Source organism: Microtus ochrogaster, chromosome 10 (assembly GCF_000317375.1).
Source record: "Microtus ochrogaster isolate Prairie Vole_2 chromosome 10, MicOch1.0, whole genome shotgun sequence".
Taxonomy (NCBI): domain Eukaryota; kingdom Metazoa; phylum Chordata; class Mammalia; order Rodentia; family Cricetidae; genus Microtus; species Microtus ochrogaster.
In genome coordinates this window covers 61,916,219-61,932,078 of record NC_022016.1, presented here as the reverse complement: position 1 = coordinate 61,932,078, position 15,860 = coordinate 61,916,219, and the positions used below count along the sequence as shown (strand labels likewise).

General features: G+C 42.0%; 1 protein-coding gene across 1 annotated transcript in view; it reads right to left on the bottom strand.

The window, feature by feature from the left end:
- Window positions 1-15,860, bottom strand: part of Zmpste24 (zinc metallopeptidase STE24) — a 40,398-nt gene that overhangs the window by 14,085 nt on the left and 10,453 nt on the right. Inside the window, exons 3-7 of the mRNA XM_013348456.2 lie at window positions 15,210-15,296; window positions 9,867-9,983; window positions 9,144-9,296; window positions 8,035-8,176; window positions 1,320-1,504 (exon numbers count right to left, since the gene is read on the bottom strand). Of these exons, the coding sequence (XP_013203910.1) occupies window positions 1,320-1,504; window positions 8,035-8,176; window positions 9,144-9,296; window positions 9,867-9,983; window positions 15,210-15,296 (684 nt within the window). The remainder of the gene's footprint in view (window positions 1-1,319; window positions 1,505-8,034; window positions 8,177-9,143; window positions 9,297-9,866; window positions 9,984-15,209; window positions 15,297-15,860) is intronic.

The window sequence follows — 15,860 nt, the reverse complement described above, 5'->3', positions numbered from 1 at the left end:
AAACCCTGTCTCGAAAAACCAAAAAAAAAAAAAAAAAAAACCTGATTCAATTATATAATGCACCCAAGGAACCTCAGTGACTAAATGACAGACTAGGTCAACTCTGTCCACTACAAAGTAAAGCCTAGTAACTGCTATGTCTCAATTACACCAAAAAGTAAATGTTCATCTTATTTTGCCTGCAGAAATTCTTTGATCATAAACATAAAAGGAACATGGGCCAATGAGATGGCTCATCAGATAAAGGTGACATTCAACAGACCCTCAGATCTTAGTACAACTGACTCCATAATGGAAGTACCATTCAGGCCATAAAACTCAGCATGTAGGCAGCATCACCAGTCAAAATTAAAACAAAGACCTAATCCACCAAAATCCATAGTTCTGGGAAAGTCTCTGAATGTATTAACTCTCCTTTTTAGCTTCTGTAGTCTTGCTTCATTCTGGCTGACTATGTTTGTTAGCTAAAGCATGTCAACTCGAGGCATGGGTTTTGTGCTTAAAAGTTTATCCTAAAGGGCCTAGAGAGATGGCTCAAAGGTTAAGAACATTGCCTGCTCTTCTGGAGGTCCTGAGTTCAATTCTCAGCAACCACAACCATCTATAATGAGATCTGGTGCCCCCTTCTGGCCTGCAGGTGTACATGCACATAGAACACTGAATGCATAATAAATAAATCTTAAAAAAAAGTTCACCCTAAAAAAGACTTGGGACTACAATGGGGCTATACTGATTACACCCAGTTTAGTTGTTGGCCAGTTAACAAAGACATTTATTGATTTAAACCTGTGTCCAAGTAGTCTTCTCTGTAGATACCCCATAACTATCACCAATCCTGACTAGCTGATTTCAATTCCCAGGGCCTGCAGTAGCAGGAGACAACTCCTACAACTTGTCCTTCTGGCTTCCATGTTTGCATAGTGTGCACACATAGTATACACAGCGTGCACAGGTACACACACACACACACACACACAAGTAAAGCTATTACATGTTTAAATTTTGGTTTTTAGAGACAGGATTTCTCTGTAGCTTTGGAGCCTGTCCTGGAACTCTCTCTATAGACCAGGCTGGCTTCGAACAGACACATGATTTTAAAAAAATAAGAACTTTCACTATTATGTACATCGTGTGCAAGCTTGCAAGGTAGTTTAGCATGTGCTAAAGGTAATCATTCCCCAAAGAGCAGAACTTGAAGGATCCATAGCATCTCTATTTGTGGCCCTGTGACCTTCACTTGTAGACAGAAACTGTGTTTAACGAGCTGTCAAAGAAACTGTGGAAGAACTGAGTCAGAGTCTGAGGACAAAAGAACTCACTTTCACTTTAGCTCTTATTTCTTCACTGTCCCCTTCGCCTTCATTGCGGGGCTCCGTGCCAGGCTCCTCCTGGTTGTCTTTGTTTTGTACAGAGTATTCTTCTAGTAGAGTGTCAAACAAAACTATTCTCTTGTTCTTGAAGAAGCCATAAAAGTAAGCATTGCTGTGGGAAGAGCGCTTAGACCCTAAGGAAAGACAGTCCAAAGCACGGAACAGAGTTAAACCATCTGGGTCCTTCAGAACTAATGGGAAGGGCGTTAACATTTCCAAGCTGTTTAATACCTGGAGAAACCGCATTAACAGAACTCATTAGCAGCAGTGGGGTGGCTGTCGCCCTGCCCCACTTACACTACCCCACTTACACTACTGGCTTGCAGCCATAGTACACGCAGCCTAAACACCTAATTAAAATGATTAACTTGTGGTAAAGCTATGAAATCGAATTCTAGACAGCCAGAAAAAAAATTATATACCTGCGTGGAATTTAGCAAGAGAAAAGCTCACCCAAGTATCGTGAAGAATACAAAATGCCACACATACTTAAGGTTACCATATTATCAAAAACCATGCATGTAGACAGGAAGGCATAAACCCAAGGCTACAAGAAAAAACACCACAGTAAGGAAGTGAAGTTCATGGGGACCTAGAAGTATGGGCGTCGTTTGTCTCTGTTCCAGGGCTTTTTAGAAAGCAGACATCTATTAGCAGAAAAGCGTCTGGGAGACTGGAAGGAAACACACTTAAACTTTCAACAGAGGCTGAGAGTACCCGAACTCTCATAAAGGAATTCATAAAGAGAGTTCCTTCTTTATGGACTTCTGCAATTTCCAAATGTTCTTCTTTGTGTAGTAATTTGAATAAAGTGGCTAAGAGTACTTTGAGCTCAAATCCTGGCTTTGGAGTGTACAACTTGTGAAAATCTAGGAACTGTCTTAAAGCTCTAGTTTCCTGTCTATGAAGCAAGGCTAAAATGTGCCTCATAAGATATTATAACAACATACCTTGACCAACATTAAATACTATTATTTATATATATGTATTTAAATAAAAAAATGACAAATTATTTCTCTTGAAAACTAAGTTTCTTAAAGAAAATGTGAATTTTACATCTATTCAATTCTATTTTTAAATTATTTATTTTCATTTTGTGTACATTGATGTTTTGTCTGCATATGTGTCTGAGTGAGGGTATCAATCCCCTGCAACTAAAGTTAGACAGTTGTGAGCTGCTATCTGGGTGCTGGGAATTGAGCTGGGGACCTCTGGAAGAGCAGTCAGTGTTCTTAACTGCTGAGTCACCTCTCCATTCCATCATTTTCATTTTTTAAAAACATTTATTTTTATTTAGACATGTGTGTATTTATTTAGGGATGCCACCTGTGTGCACAGGCTGGCAGAGGCCAAGAGAAGTCATGGTGGAGGGGGCTGGGGAGATGACTTATTTCAAAGCACTTTCTGTTCTTGCAGAGGACCTAAATTCAGTTCCTAGCACCATAGCAGGTGGCTCACAACCACATGTAACTCCAGCTCAAGGAATTCTGGTACTAGTTCTGATCTCCCATAACCAGACACACACATATATACATAATTTAAAAAATTTACTTGGGGGCTTATGTATCCCAGACTGTTTACCAGTGCTATGATGTTGAACTTTTGATCCTAGTGCTTCTACCTTCCAAGTGCTGGGTTTAAGGGTGTGGGCACAACATAAGGTTTATGTGGTGCTGGGCATAAAATCCTGGGCCTTGCGCACGCTAGGCAAGCATTCTACCAACTGAATCACTCTCCTGGCCATGCATTTACTCATATTCCAAATATAATACACTTGGCAGTATGTTTAGAATATAGTAAAGCCTTGATAAGTAGTGGTTATTATTATTTATTGCATTGTAATATCATTTTTTGGGTAGTTACCTGGAAGTTAAGAGACAAACATATGGCCCTATTTTGTTAGTACTGTGGCAAATGTTATTATCATTCTCGTACTATTCTTTTTAAGTGCGTGCATGTGTGTGTGTGTGTGTGTGTGTGTGTGTGTGTGTGTATGCATGTGTACAGTATGGGTGCCTGCAAGGCCAGAAGAAGGCATTGGATCCCTTGGAGTTGGAGTTACAGTTGTGGGCCACCCATCGTAGGTTGTGAGAATCAAACTCAGCCCCCTCTTCAAGAACAACAGACACCTTTAACTGCTAGCCTTCTCTCCAGCCCCTCATATTTCTTTTCTTTTTTTAATGAGGAAGGAGTCTAGGGCTTCATGCTTGCTAGTCAAGCATCTACTGAGTCATATCCCCAGCCCTCATCTCGTAATGTAATTAGTTCGAAACTTTAGATGTCATCTAAAGCTATTGATGTGGTAGTCAGGTCATATACAGACAAACAAAACTGAGGTCTCAATAGTTCCCATTGGTCCAGGCTTCTTCAATTATGATCCAAGGAAGAGCCACATCAAACTCACAGACACTGGGAACACCTACCAAGTCAGAGTCTCTAGGGTGGAGGTAAGGAAGCTGTCTTTAACAAGCTTCCCAGGGAATCCGTATATAATTAAAGTTTAGGAGTTTCTGTACTATTCTGTAAACTTTTTGTGCTTGGCAAGTAGTTTATATTTAATAATGCTTGTTTACTGACTGGATTAAATAATACTAGTAAAATAGCAAAGCAATGCATGAGAATAAAAATTCCGTGCGAATGAAAGGTACTGCACCAGTGTCTTCACACTGTGCTGTCCACTGGATTCTGGGCAGCACCGAACACATAGCTGAACACTTAGCCTCACTGTTTCCATTCCTCTCTGCCAATTTTGAACCTGGTGTTGCCTGCATCTTTGGCACACCAGATATGTGCCAGGGACTTCCAAACCTATGTTCTGAGAACCAGCTTCTCCCTGAAACCCCAGGATTGTATAAGCAGCCACCTGTGTGACATGTCTACACCTAAGTCTACAGATTTTTTTTAATTGCTAAATTTAATTTTTATCCCCTCTATAGAAAACACTAAATTCTAAGCCAAAAATATATGCTGACATTTCCAACCTAAAGAGTTTATAATAACACAATTATTTAAAATAAATGCATTTTTATTAAGGAAATTCATAGGGCTGAAGAGATAGCTCAGAGGTTAGGAGCATGTAGGGTTTTTGTTTGTTTGTTTGTTTGTTTGTTTGTTTTTTGCTATTTTCAAGACAGGGTTTCTCTGTAGCTTTGAAGCCTGTCCTGGAACTAGATCTTGTTGACCAGGCTGGCCTCGAACTCACAAAGATCTGCCTTCCTCTGCCTCCGAAGGGCTGAGATTAAAGGCGTGCGCCACCACCGCCCGGCTTGGAGCAAGTGTTCTTGCAGAGGGCCAAGGGCCAACTCCCAGCACCCACAGGGTGACTCACAGCCACCTATAACTTGAGCTCCAATGAATATAGGGATCCAATGCCCTCTTCTAATTTCCATGGGCACCAGGCATACATGTGGTAAACAAACATTCATTCAAACAAAACATTCATACACATAAAATAAAAATAAATAAATCTAAAAAAACAAAACCCATAAATTTTTTTTCAAAGAAAAGAAATTTACAAGTTGTGATTTCTTCTTTTGCCCAACAAGACCACCTTAGTTTCCCCTACACTTAAATGCAAGATTTCTCTTCAAGACAATCCTTAAAAAACAACAACAAAATAAAAACAAAAAAACAAACCCTGGTATTGTTTCAGCCTCCTTTGACTTCTTCTGCCTCAGTCTGAATCATGGACATAAGGACAACACTTCAAAATTCCCATCTAAGATCTCTGGAATCTCACTTTAAGCAATTTCCTTTAGGATTACTTTTTAGGCTAGATGGCTCTGCCTGCTTCTCGATGCGGCCAAGCTCCTATGAACATGAACACGTCCAGCCCACACTCACTTATAAACTATTACCTGGGATGATCAGGGCTTTCACGTGTTCTGCTAGCAGTCCTGCAGCCCCTTCCCATAGCCCTGGGAACTAGTCACGTGTGCAAAGCAAAACCAATCACCACCAGGTGTGGTGGTGAAAGCCTTTAATCCCAGCACTCAGGAGGGAGGCAGGCAGTTCTCTGTGAGGTCAAGGCCAGCCTGGTGTGCAAAGTGAGTTCCAGGACAGGGTCCAAAACTACAAAGAGACCCTGTCTCAAAAAACAGAAAAAGAAAAACAAAACAAAAAACAAAAAAACATCAACCCAATTACCGTATGAGGGTTTCTAGCTACAGAAGCCCTGGACAGATCTCAACTATGCTTGAATTCTTAAAGGAATTTTAAATTTTAATTCATTAATGTGTGTGTGTGGTGGTGGTGGGGTTCGGAGACCAGCTGAGGGTATCAGAACCTGGAGCTGCAGACACAGGTGTTTTTGGACTTCCGACTTGCTAGAGGGGCACTTGGATCAAACTCTGCTTCTCATGATTTCAAAGCAAACACTGTGAAATGCTGACCACTCTCCAGCTCCCTGCTAATTTACTTTTTGTGTGTATTTATACTTGTACCATGGCTCATGTGTGGAGTTCAGAAAGTTCATTCTCTCTACCAGGTGGGTTCTAGGGAATCAGTTCAGTCCTTGGGCTTGGCAGCAAGTCCTTTACTCACTGGGCCATCTCTCTTTCTTATTTGTTGTTAAGATTAAAAAAAAAAAAAGGTGTGTTTGTGTGTAAGTGCCTGCAGAGGCCAAAACTGGGCAAAGGATCCCCTGGAGCTAGAGTTACAGGTGGTTGTGAGCCTCCCAATAAGGGTGCTCGGATCCAAACTCAGGGCCTCCAGAAGAGCAAGTGTTCTTAGCTGCTGAGCCACCTCTTCAGTCCCTAGATATTTATATTTTTACCTGTACTTTTTTTCATTTGTTACTGGAATCTTCTTTCAGAGTTCAGGGAATTTCACACAGTGAAGGTTTTCTGTGAGTCTGCTTCTCATTTGGGAAACCTAAAAGTCAGGTATTTGCTTCCTCAGCAATTCCTGCAGCTAGCTCTGTGCACCAGCTTAGTGGGTGAGATGCAGCCCCGGGAATTCTGAATAGCCAAGAAAATCACACAGGGAAGCAAAGCTGTCAAGAATTCATTCACAGCTGCCAGTGACAGATGTTAGGGCTCTACTTTAGAACAAAACGAACAAACCAAAATCTTATTGAAATGTGTTTTTAGATTTATTTTTGTTTTATATGTATGGGTGTGCACCCTATGTGTGCCTGGGGCCTAAGAGGCAAGAAGAGGGTGTTAGATCCCTTGGAACTGGAGTTATCGACAGTTGGGAGTCACCATGTGGGTGCAGGGAATTGAATTTGGATCCTCTGGTACAGCAAGCACTCTTAACTGCTAAGCCACCTCTCCAATCCCTTCTACTTTTTAAAAAATGTATGTTTGTGTGTATAATCGCACATATGTGTGCACATGTACAGTAATTCTGAAATTGGCTTGGGCTACATGGACTGTCTCAATCATCAACAAAAAACTAAACTCTTTACTCTGATTGGCAAAGGCCGCTGCTCATGCTAGTTACAACTGCCCCTTCACTTTGCAGATGCTTTGCACTGATGATATTTTAGTTTATAATAAGCACCAGAAAACCATGGCTTCAGACCAAATGCAGGTGTTGCTTGTTTGCATGTAGTCTTACTGGAACAAGCCAGGTTCACGTGCCCTGTCTGTGGCTATTCTGCCATGCAGAACCGAAGGAGACAATGTAACCACAAAGCTCTGAACAGCGAACAGAGTTTTCAGGGAACTACAGTGCAGAGGAAGCACCGCTGAAAGCTAGGGAGAGGAAGTGGTTTGTTCAAGATCCCATGGACAGTAAGCTGCTGAGGCGCCATCAGCTATATTTACTTTAGACAGATTTTAATTTATAGATTCTGACACATGCAATAGCTTTCCTCTAAACTTTGTAGGCCTCCTAGAAATGTAAGCAGTCATTTTCCCTCCCCTTTGGTTTCTCTGTGTAGCCCTAGCTGTCCTGGAGCTCATCTGAAGACCAGGCTGGCCTGGAACTCAGAACATTAAAGCCATGAGAGGCCACCACCACCCAGTGAAATGTAAGCAGGCTTGTGAAAGCTCACAGGTGGCTTAACTCTGAGGCCATCAGAAAAGCTGTTAACTGAAGCGAGGGGCCTGATGGTACCTCAGGCAGAGTCCTCTGGCACACTGATGCTCTGCTAGGGGAAACAAAATCAAGAACACTGGTTTTGTTTTAGAGCCCCTAAACTAGAGCTACATGGTTGATCATCCAAGAGTCCAACTCAGTTACCCAAAGGAGCCGGGCAAACACTGGAGTGAAAGACTAGTCTACTACACGGCACAGTACGAGACAGGAAAAAGGCTTTGGCCAAAGACTAAGAACAGTCCTGTACAGCTGACCAAACAGAGCTGGTGCAGGAACAGGATTTGGCATCAGGCTACCAATGTCTATCCTGGAAAATGTCCTAAGTTCTTATAAACCTTTTTCTTTACTTTTATTTCATTTTTGAAAATTTATGTTACAGGCAGTTGTGAGCCACTGTATAGGTACTGAAAACTAAACTTGGCCCCTCTGGAAGAACATCCAGGGTTCTTAACTGCTGAGCGCTTCTCTTGTTCAGTTCCTATAAATCTTAAAAAGCCAAATGTAAAACCTTATCCTATTTTTTAAGTAACAAATTGAAAACAAACAGTAAAGGCTGATTTAAGAATAAAGTGCTCAAAACAAACCACCCGATAAACCTTGTCACGTTAGGGTGCCTTACCTTCAACAACATACACCTTCGTCAGAGGGAAGTCAATACTCTTTGCCATCACTTCGATCTCTTGTTTTAGCTGTCCCTCAGGAAGAGGTGTGAATTTGTCAAACAAAGGGGCAATGTAATCTGCATAAATTGTGACCAGAACCTGGAAAGTAAGTCAGAAAAACTGCCCATTATTAAAAACTTCAATTATTTGATACAATCATCGTTCATCCAACCAAAACCTGGGGCCATGTCTGTTTAGTAAATTAAATCAAAGGAACAGTGTGATAGAACAACAAGCAAGTCGAGTTAACTTGACTAAGAGCGCTGGGGCCAATCAACAGGCCTTTCTTGGGGAGTCCTGGCACTGTAAGGCAGCTATAATACACACTCTCATTTACTTTGCTTAAAATGGCACATGGCACTTCTGGATTTCCTCAGCAATATAAAGTCAGCAAAAAGAGAAGAAAATCTATGCTCAATCAGTGCTCCTATCTTTATACCCAGATAAAGTCCCAGAGCAGGAACTGAGAGGAATATGTACATGGGCAGTTGGTTACACTGTACCCTTACTTAGGAACTACTTACATGTCAACAAAAACTAAATCTAGTTTTAGTAATCTCAAGGAATTTTTGCAGACGAAAATGAAATAATTAAAGAATAAGAGTCCATGAGATTGAGAGGGAGTCTGAGGAACATAGAATTGGAGGAGGGGGGATCAATGTAAATACAGTAGACTGTGGCAGTTTGAATGTAACTGGCCCCCATAAGCTCTTAGAGAGTGGCAATATTAGGAGGTGTGGCTTTGTTGGAGTAGGTATTGGCCTTGCTCAAAGAAGTGTGCCACTGTGGGGGTGGGCTTTGAGGTCTCATATATGCTCAAGCCAAGCCCAGTGTCTCAGACCACTTCCTGTTGCCTGCATATCGAGATGTAAAACTCTCAGATGTAAAACCATGTCCGACTGCACATCATGATGATAATGAGCTAAACCTCTGAACTACTGTAACCCACCTAATTAAATGTTTTCCTTTATAAGAGCTGCCATGGTCATGTCTCTTCACAGCAATAGAAACCCTGAGACAACTCATATAGGAAATCCTCAAATAAATGAATAAAGAGTTTACTTACCAGAGAAACAATTAATGTGAACAGCCAGGCATAAATAAAAAAGTAATCACCTCCAATTTTAATAATGTAAAGCAGAAGGGACGACACAGGCAATAAAATACACTGAGTCACAGTAAATTTTTTGATTGTGTCTTTCAGAAAAAACTCCAAAGTCTGAAAAAAAGATAATATTGCCACTATTAACTGAGGAATCAGTTTGCTTTTTAAATACTTCTAAGAGGACACAAAGCACCTCAGTAAAGCAATATCAAGGTCAGCATGTATTAGAGGACACTGGGACAGCTAGGAGAATAAGCAAAACTCTTGCATTTCATAGTTTAAAATAATGTAATTAATATTAGCTGAAAAGCACTAAACGTTTGTGTTCAGTTTCTACCAAGACCTTTTCTTTTTTTTAAATTTCATTATTTTATTACATATGTAATACGCACACACGACCAGCAGAAGAAGGCAACAGATCTCATTACAGATGGTTGTGAGTCACCATGTGGTTCCTGGGAATTGAACTCAGGACCTCTGGAAAAGCAGCCAGTGCTCTTAACCTCTGAGGCATCTCTCTAACCCTCTATCAAGACCTTAAACTAAGGTCTTTATAGTAACTGTGGTTTCTTTTTCCTCAGTTGATTCATGCTCTAAATAGCAAACTATACCTAAATTACTGCCACCATAGGACCAATGCATAAAAAATCTTCATATTAAAAACCCTGATAATTTCTATTATACCTGGTGATTGAATCCATGTTTTTCTTCTATCACAAAAGTATTATAGAGACTCCACGGCAAGCCAGTCAGTGCACTGTAGAGTGTGGCCAACAGAAGGAACACCAAAGACTGAATGATCTAAGGACAAGAAAAAAAATTTAAAAATCAGCAAGTATGCATGTGTGCTTACTATATCCCAAGCAATGCACTTGATCCTGTGGGGAACAGGCCTGCAACGGTATCCTACCCTTGGGAAATGTTTACCTGGAAGAAGAGGCATGACTTGAAAGCCACCTTAAGTCACAGGGACACAATGGTTGGTAGTATTCAGAAAAGAGAGTTGCTAGTTGGATTCAAGGAACATTTATTCTTGGTTTTGTTGTGTGTTTGTTTTGAAGCAGGGTCTCACCATGTAGGTCTGGCTGGCCCAGGACTCCCTGACTATGAAGACCAGGATAGCTTCAAACTAACAAAGATCCAACTGCTTCTGCCTCCCCAGGGTTGGGAATAAAGGTATGAGCCACCACACTTAGCTGAATTTAAGAAAGAGAGAAACAACCTTAAAAGGAGAAGAAATTTCAAGCAATTTGCAAAAGCCCAGAGAGAGAAGTGCGAGTGTGAAATGAGTGTGATGGCCAGCACTCGGTGGACTCAGAACAAAATAGAGCAGGCCCGGCACTCACTGGGAGACAGAAAGGTAGGCAGATTTGAGTTTGAGTCAGTTTAGGTGACACCTGTTTCAGGGAAGGAAGGAGGTTGGAGGGAGGGAGGGAAGAAATGGCAGTTTGAATGTAATTGGCCCCTATAAGCTCCTAGGGAGTGGCACTATTAGGAGGTGTGGCTTTGTTCTAGGTTCGGTCTTGTTGAAGGAAGTGCGTCACTGTTGGGAGGGCTTTGAAGTCTCATATATGCTCAAGGGATGCCCAGTGTCTCAGTTCTTTCCTGTTGCATGCAGACTAAGATGTAGGACTCTCAACTCCTTTTTCCAGCATCATGTATACCTGCATGCCACCATGCCCCACCATGATGATAATGAACTAAATCTCTCAACTACTGTTAAGCCACCCAATTAAATGTTTTCCATTATAAGAGCTGCAGTGATTATGGTGTCTCTTGAGAGGAACAGAAACCCTAACAAGGGAGGGAGGGAGAAACTAGACCAGGCAGTGTGTTCAAGTTTTTGTAAAATGCTAAATTCCAATAGAGAAAATTAGTCCCAATAATTACTTTAATCACCTTCAAAAAACTGTTCAATCAAAAGCCAAGAATTACCCAATTTCCCTTTTAATTTTTTATAAATTTTCCCATTTCTCTTTTCTAACTTTCATGATGTTTCTTGCTTTACTCCCAAAAGGCAAGTATGAGCTGAACCTGGGAGAGGAGCAGAGTCAAGGGAAACATTTCCGATGAGAAAGGCAGTGGGGTACAGAAGTCACCCCTGGAGAAACCTGCAGAGTATATAGGCAGTGGCAGCTTTCTTCTGTTTCCACACCAACCCAGAAGGAAGACATTCCAGGAACCTGGGCAATGAGGAAAAACTGTTTCTAGAAGGCAGTGCTCCAGGGCTCTAGGACATAGAGCATTATAAATGCTGCATATAACGGGAACCGGCTCGGCCCAACCCATTTATGCACAACATGGAGCAGAACTCTGGAGTACTCTGAGTCAAGGAGGCTCATCACTTGCTGAGAAAGACCAGGCCTTATCTCACTGCACAAAAACAGGACACTAGGTGTGAGACTCTTTGCTGGAAGTTTGGGACACCGGGAAGTTCTGAAAGAAACATGCTGCCTACACCTAGAGCAAACTGTGATTCTCCAACTCCTCCTTCTTCTCTTTGTCTCTCTCTTTCTCTCTCTTTTTTTTTTGAGATAGAGATCTTATTATGTACCTGTTTGGTCAAAAGTGAGACCCTAGTCCTCTAACACCCCTATATCCAAAGAGTCTGGAATATAATATTAAGTTGAAAGTGTCACCCCAGTCCCTGGCCTGGGAATTGCCAAGCACTTGGACTCTAATTCCCAGCCTGCCAAGCAATTGAACTCCAACTCCAAGAGCTGACCCTTCCCTGGGGGAGGGCCAGGACCACTCCCACAGGGTATTTAGGCTTGTGCTGGAAAAAGAAACAGGTTGTTTCGGGTTTTGCATGTGCTCTCCCTGTCGTCCCCCGTGCCCTGCCCACCCCCATACTTCTGGTGCAGCATTCATTAAATGTGGGCATTTTTGATTTGGTCTAATCTGGTTTGATTGGAGTTCTTTGTGCCGGAGAGGACTGGTTAGGAAATATTCCTAATAGTACCCAAATTCACAATCCTCCTGCCTCAGCCTAATCAGTGCTAGGATTACAGGTATAAATGCACACATTGTAAACCATTATACCTGGCTTCATTTTTAAATATAGAAAATATTTTTAAGCCAGGCAGTAGTGGCGCACGCCTTTAGTCCCAGCACTAGGGAAGCAGAGGCAGGCAGATCTAAAAGAGGTTAGTTTCAAGACAGGCTCCAAAGCTACAGTGAAATCCTGTCTCAAAAAACAAACAAAAGAATATTTTTATTGTTCTTCTTTTTTTTTAATATTTATTTATTTATTATGTATACATATTCTGTGTGTATCTCTGCAGGCCAGAAGAGGGCACCAGACCTCATTACAGATGGTTGTGAGCCATCATGTGGTTGCTGGGAATTGAACTCAGGACCTCTGGAAGGTCAGGCAATGCTCTTAACCACTGAGCCATCTCTCCAGCCCAAAAGAATATTTTTAATTATACAAGAAGTTCTGTGCATTACTGAACTTTCTTATTGCCGGCTTCTCAGGACATAAAAACCACCTTTGGCATTTTAGAATGCATTATTTTAATTTTTATTAATGTAGAATATATGCAAAGGATAATATGTACAAAGCTAACACCTGGGCCAGGAATGGTGGTGCACTCCTTTAATGCCAGCATTCAGGAGGCAGAGGCAGGAGGATCTGTGTGTTTGAAGACAGACTGGTTGACAGTTTCAGGCCAGCCAGGGCTACATAGAATGAGGCATCACATTCTGAATAACTGAATAACAGATGTGCAGCAACCAGCCACTCAGATTGTTGAAAATATTGATCTGACTGGTCCTGATTACCACTTATCCTGTGGTCTGTATGCTGAACAGCTAAGAGGGAGCTCTGCAGTTTATGTGACTATTCACATAATACACCATGGTAACTGAAATTTGAGCCACAGTGTTGAAGAGGTGGTGTTCCAACCAAACCGTGGCAACTTACATTTGTACATATCAGAACTACACAAAGTGAGGACTCTGGCATCACGCAGCCACAAAAGAACAAGGCCTCGCTATTTAAACAATATGAAAAGAATACAAAGTCATTCTTAAATACAAAACTCATCCCATTAAGATAAAGACTTGTGCCTAGCTGCGGAGGTAATGGCCGTTAATGTCTGCTGAGGGAGAAGAGAGTCACTTTTCTTTGTCAGGGCTGAAGGGGAGAGAAGCCATTAGTTGCACATGCCCAGTGAATGTCTCCACATACATGTGCAGATGAGCTGCACTGCCTTGCATAGTGAGAGATGAGTATTTCTTATCATCTGGCACATATGGAAGCTGTGTTTACTCTACTCTGAGCCTGCAAGACGACACAGTCGGTAAGGAGGTCTGCCACCAAGCCTGACTGGCTCAATCCAGCCCTAGAGCCCTTATGATGGAAGGGAGAACTGACTCCTGCAAGCTGTCGTCTGACACACACACACACACACACACACACACACACACACACGAATCCTGTTGCCTTAGAAAATGGTATATGGAAAAGGGCACAGGATGAGCAGAGCTGCTGTGGAACAATCTTTGTACACTGTAAATATGTACTGCTCTTATTGTTAATAAAAAGCATATTGGCCAATGGCTAGGCAGAATTTTTGGGGTAGAGAGAATGCTGGGAAGAAGGGTAGAGTCAGAGGAGATGCCAAGAGACAGAGAACAAGCAAGATGTGTATGAGGAGAGTCACAAGTCACAAGCCACGTGGCAGGACACAGATGAATACATGGGCTAATTTAGTTGTAAGAGCTAGTTAGTAATAATCCTGAGCTACTGGCTGAGCATCTGTAATTAATAAGTCTCTGAGTGGTGATTTGGGAAGCAACTGCTGAGATACGGAGAAACTCTGCCTACACAGAGTTAAAGCCAAGAGTACCTACTCACACAGGAGGTCCATGATTTTCAATAGAGTCAAGAAGGAGGTAACCGACTCCAAAGCTTCCAGGAGAAACTCAGAAAGCAGGGTTGTAGCATCCATTACAGATGGAGAGTTCACTTAAGGAGATAGATATTCTGCCTTTTTTTTTTTTTTTTTTTTTTTTTTTTTTTTTTTTTTTTTGGTTTTTTGAGACAGGGTTTCTCTGTGGTTTTGGAGCCTGTCCTGGAACTAGCTCTTGTAGACCAGGCTGGTCTCGAACTCACAGAGATCCGCCTGCCTCTGCCTCCTGAGTGCTGGGATTAAAGGCATGCGCCATAGATATTCTGTCTTAATCTGAAGCATCTGCTTACTATGTATGCCACAGAAGAATCTGCTAAGCATGAGTCCCACTGAATTAATGGTACGTACCCCGTCACTGCACAGGGTTGTTTCTAACAAGCAGCAGCCTAATCAAGACTACATTTCCCAGTGCCCTTCCGTCCTGGGTAAGATCAAATGACTACTCACCATGTAATGTGAATTTATGATAAAACAGCACTACGAAAGTTAAAAAGAGGGCATGTTCTCCCCACTGTCATTAGGCACTGGATGACAAACCCATAAGACAAAAACAAGCTGACTCGCTACCTAGCCACACGGAACAAAGCCACCTGCTAACTGAAAATACTCATATTGGCTGTTATATGACTGGGAAATAAGCTGAAAAGCCCTTAGAATTCTGGAGTTCTAGTAACTAGCTGTGGTAGCTGAGTGATATGTTCCCCCATAGGTACAGTACTTGAATGTTGGTCGCTAGTTGGTGAAACTGTTTGGTAAAGATTACAAGGTGTGGCCTTGCTGGAAGAGGTGTGTCACTGCCTCTGTCTGTGGATCAGATGCAAGCTCTCAGCTACTGCCCCAGCACCGTGCCTGCCTGCTGCCATGTCCCTGGCATGGTAGTATGGACTCACCTCTGAAATGGTGAGTCCCAAATAAAATGCTTTCTTTTACAAGCTGCTTTGGTTGTAGTTGTCATGGCAACAGAAAAGTACCCTAACTACTGGCATTATGCTAATACACACAAAGACTGTTGGGACTGAGAGGCAAGTCTAATGATGGTAGAAGCCAAAAAGGCAACTTAGTGTAACAAGCAAAATAAAGACTGACCAATCTGGGCAAAGAAATCACATACCTCATATTCTGGGCCGAAGCCAGCAGATCCACAGACCCGCCCAGAAAGCCTCCAAAGGTAAGGGATTCCTCCAAAAAGAAGAATAAGCTGTAAAACAAAGCAGATTGGGTCACATTTAAACAGCTTTAGAAACTATCGTATGAAAGAATGTGTTATAAGGAAAAATGAAAGGGAAAATAAATAAGTCACAGAAAAAGTGGGGGACTAACCCATTTAGAATAAAATACGAATTTAGAAGGGTACCAACTACTGAGACACTAAGTTTAGACTACTGAGCTATTTTTGCCTATACACTGTATATGGGTAAACTGTATGGTATGTGAACTACAATTTTGGAGGGGAGGGTTTCTTGAGAAGGATTCTCTGTGTAACAGCCCTAGCTGTCCTAAAACTGGCTCTTGTAGACCAGGCTGGCCTTGAACTTACAGAGATTCACCTGCCTTTCCTTCCTGAGTGCTGGGATTAAATGTATGCACCACTGCTGCCCAGCATGAATTACATTTCGAAAAGCCTGTTTAAAAGGCAAGTCCAGGCCGGGCGGTGGTGGCGCACACCTTTAATCCCGCACTCGGGAGGCAGAGGCAGGCGGATCTCTGTGAGTTCGAGACCAGCCTGGTCTACAGAGCTAGTTCCAGGACAGGCTCCAAAGCC